We start from the raw sequence: 2,084 nt of genomic DNA, 5'->3' as shown, positions 1-2,084 counted from the left end.
CTTGAGTAGGCAAGGGTAACCTAGAATTCAAGTTTACTAAAATCAGCTATGGGTCATTAAAGCAGAAAAAAAACTTAAGAGCAAAACCTCCTAGAGTTTAGCCTTTTGGAGATACAAGAAATGATCATAAAAGTAAGAAAAGATAAAAAGAGATGAGAAACAATTTCAGTAAATAAAAGCTAACATTAAATTTTTTGACAAAAAAGGGTCATAATCACCACATGCAGAGCCGAAATCAAGAGAGCAATCAGCCATCAGAAAATCCAATGATTTTTGTCCAAAAACATTATGAAAGAAATTATATGTTAAGTCTCTTTAAGAAGATTAACATACAAAATCTATTGATAATAGTAAGCTACCTTATTGCGGACCAGGTTCCCAATCTTGATAATGTCACATTGCATTTCATCATTCAGTATTTTTATCGCCTGCATAGGGAAAAAAATGTAATGCACATGAATAAAAAAAATAAAAGAACATCAATGGTAAAAAATGCAGAAGTCTACACAAGAAAATGGGGAAAAAAACCAGAAAAGAAGATGTCGAAATTTGTACCTGAGGAGCAGGCACACTTCTTGATAAAAGCTTAATAAGGTCCCTAGCCTTCATAATAATATAAGGATCTCTAGTCTTTCTAGTAGTTGAAACTGTCATGGAACCCGCAACCTGGCCAACAAGAAGCAAACAAAACACAAAATCAATGCACGTACAAACTTTCCAGCGTTTCAAAAACAGAATTAACAATCAACACTAAACCCAATATGCAAAAACAACTAATAAGTCTGGACCATGTTCATAAAAATCAGTAACTTCCACAAAAAAAGTATAATAATAATTTTTTCTTACCAGATTCAGTTCACACGAAATGCCATACTCTTTCAAAGCAGACTTCACCGATGGCCAAACCTCTTGCAAATATTTTTCTGAAAAATGCAATGTAATTAATAAGACCTCAAATAATAAAAATTTAATTACAGATTTATTAAGGCAAAAATAGGTCTTGTTTGCAAATCCCGCTTCAAAAAACAACGACCCCTAACTATATCCCTAGCTAAAGCTTCCAATTCGATTTTGTTGAACCAAACTTTCTCGGGAAACAAACAAGTCGATTAAAGACCGTGAATTTGGGGATAAGTACCTCGATACTCGGGGAAGAGAGTGGAAAAGGAAGAGACTTCGAGCATTCCACCCCCGTTCCATGAGGGATCGAACTTCTCGACCTTCCAGCGATCGATGTTTGGGTCTTCGTCCCAAGGCTTCGGCTTGTCGTGCTTCCCTTTGTGCTTCTTCGTCTCATGTTCGGCGACGCCATTTTCGTTCTCCATTTCCCACTGATTCTGATTTCTGCGTCGGAATTCTAAAACCCTAGAGTCGCCCAAAAGAGGGGTTTTGCGAATTTTAAAGGGCCTTTTATTTTTTTACTGGTGGTAAAGCGACGGTAGTGTTATGACTTAATTTTATTGGGTCCTAAAAGCTGCACATAATTACAAACATACCCCTATGATTTATCAAAATGAAAGTTTGCGCTATTTTTTATTTCTTTGTAAAAGAGGGAAGTCTCTCTCTCATGTTTTGCAAATTACATAAACAAAAAAATCATCAATTCTTAATGTGAATATTTGTTGACCAACAACACAAAATTATGGTATATTTACCTTCTTATGTCCTATATTTTAGGTTTATTCAAAAATACATTTTTAATTTTTTATCTCATCAAATGCATATTTTTAAATTAAATTTAATATCTAAATGTATGCCTTAGCATAGTCAATCTTCGATTTTAACTCTAAAAATATCTAAAATACACTTGAATAAAAAGATTGGAAAAGAAAAAAAATATAGACTTGGTTTTTCTCTAAAAAAATATACAAAATACCATTGTAATTGTTTTTTTTTAATTTTATTTTTTGTGATATTGAAAAGTTTTAGTTTTCTTTTTCCTTTTTTCTTAAAGATAATTTAGTCGTTTTAAATGTCAAAATTAATTATTGACTGAAATAAGGTGTAGATTTGTATATTAAATATAATTCGAAGATATACATTTGATGAGATTAAAAATTAAAAATATAAATTTTAAATAAATC

General features: G+C 31.8%; 1 protein-coding gene across 1 annotated transcript; it reads right to left on the bottom strand.

The window, feature by feature from the left end:
- Positions 1-359: 359 nt before the first annotated feature.
- On the bottom strand, positions 360-1,392 carry LOC21410801 (KRR1 small subunit processome component homolog; the record flags this gene model as incomplete). The annotated part of the gene is made up of 4 exons (XM_024173708.1): positions 1,139-1,392; positions 847-923; positions 556-666; positions 360-428 (listed from the first exon to the last, which is right to left on the bottom strand). Coding segments are annotated over exons 1-4 (444 nt in total), but the record flags the coding sequence as incomplete, so codon positions are not given.
- Positions 1,393-2,084: the final 692 nt, after the last annotated feature.

The sequence above is a fragment of the Morus notabilis genome, unplaced genomic scaffold, assembly GCF_000414095.1.
Source record: "Morus notabilis unplaced genomic scaffold, ASM41409v2 Scaffold11151, whole genome shotgun sequence".
In the NCBI taxonomy this organism is placed as follows: domain Eukaryota; kingdom Viridiplantae; phylum Streptophyta; class Magnoliopsida; order Rosales; family Moraceae; genus Morus; species Morus notabilis.
This window is presented reverse-complemented; position numbering and strand designations above follow the sequence as displayed.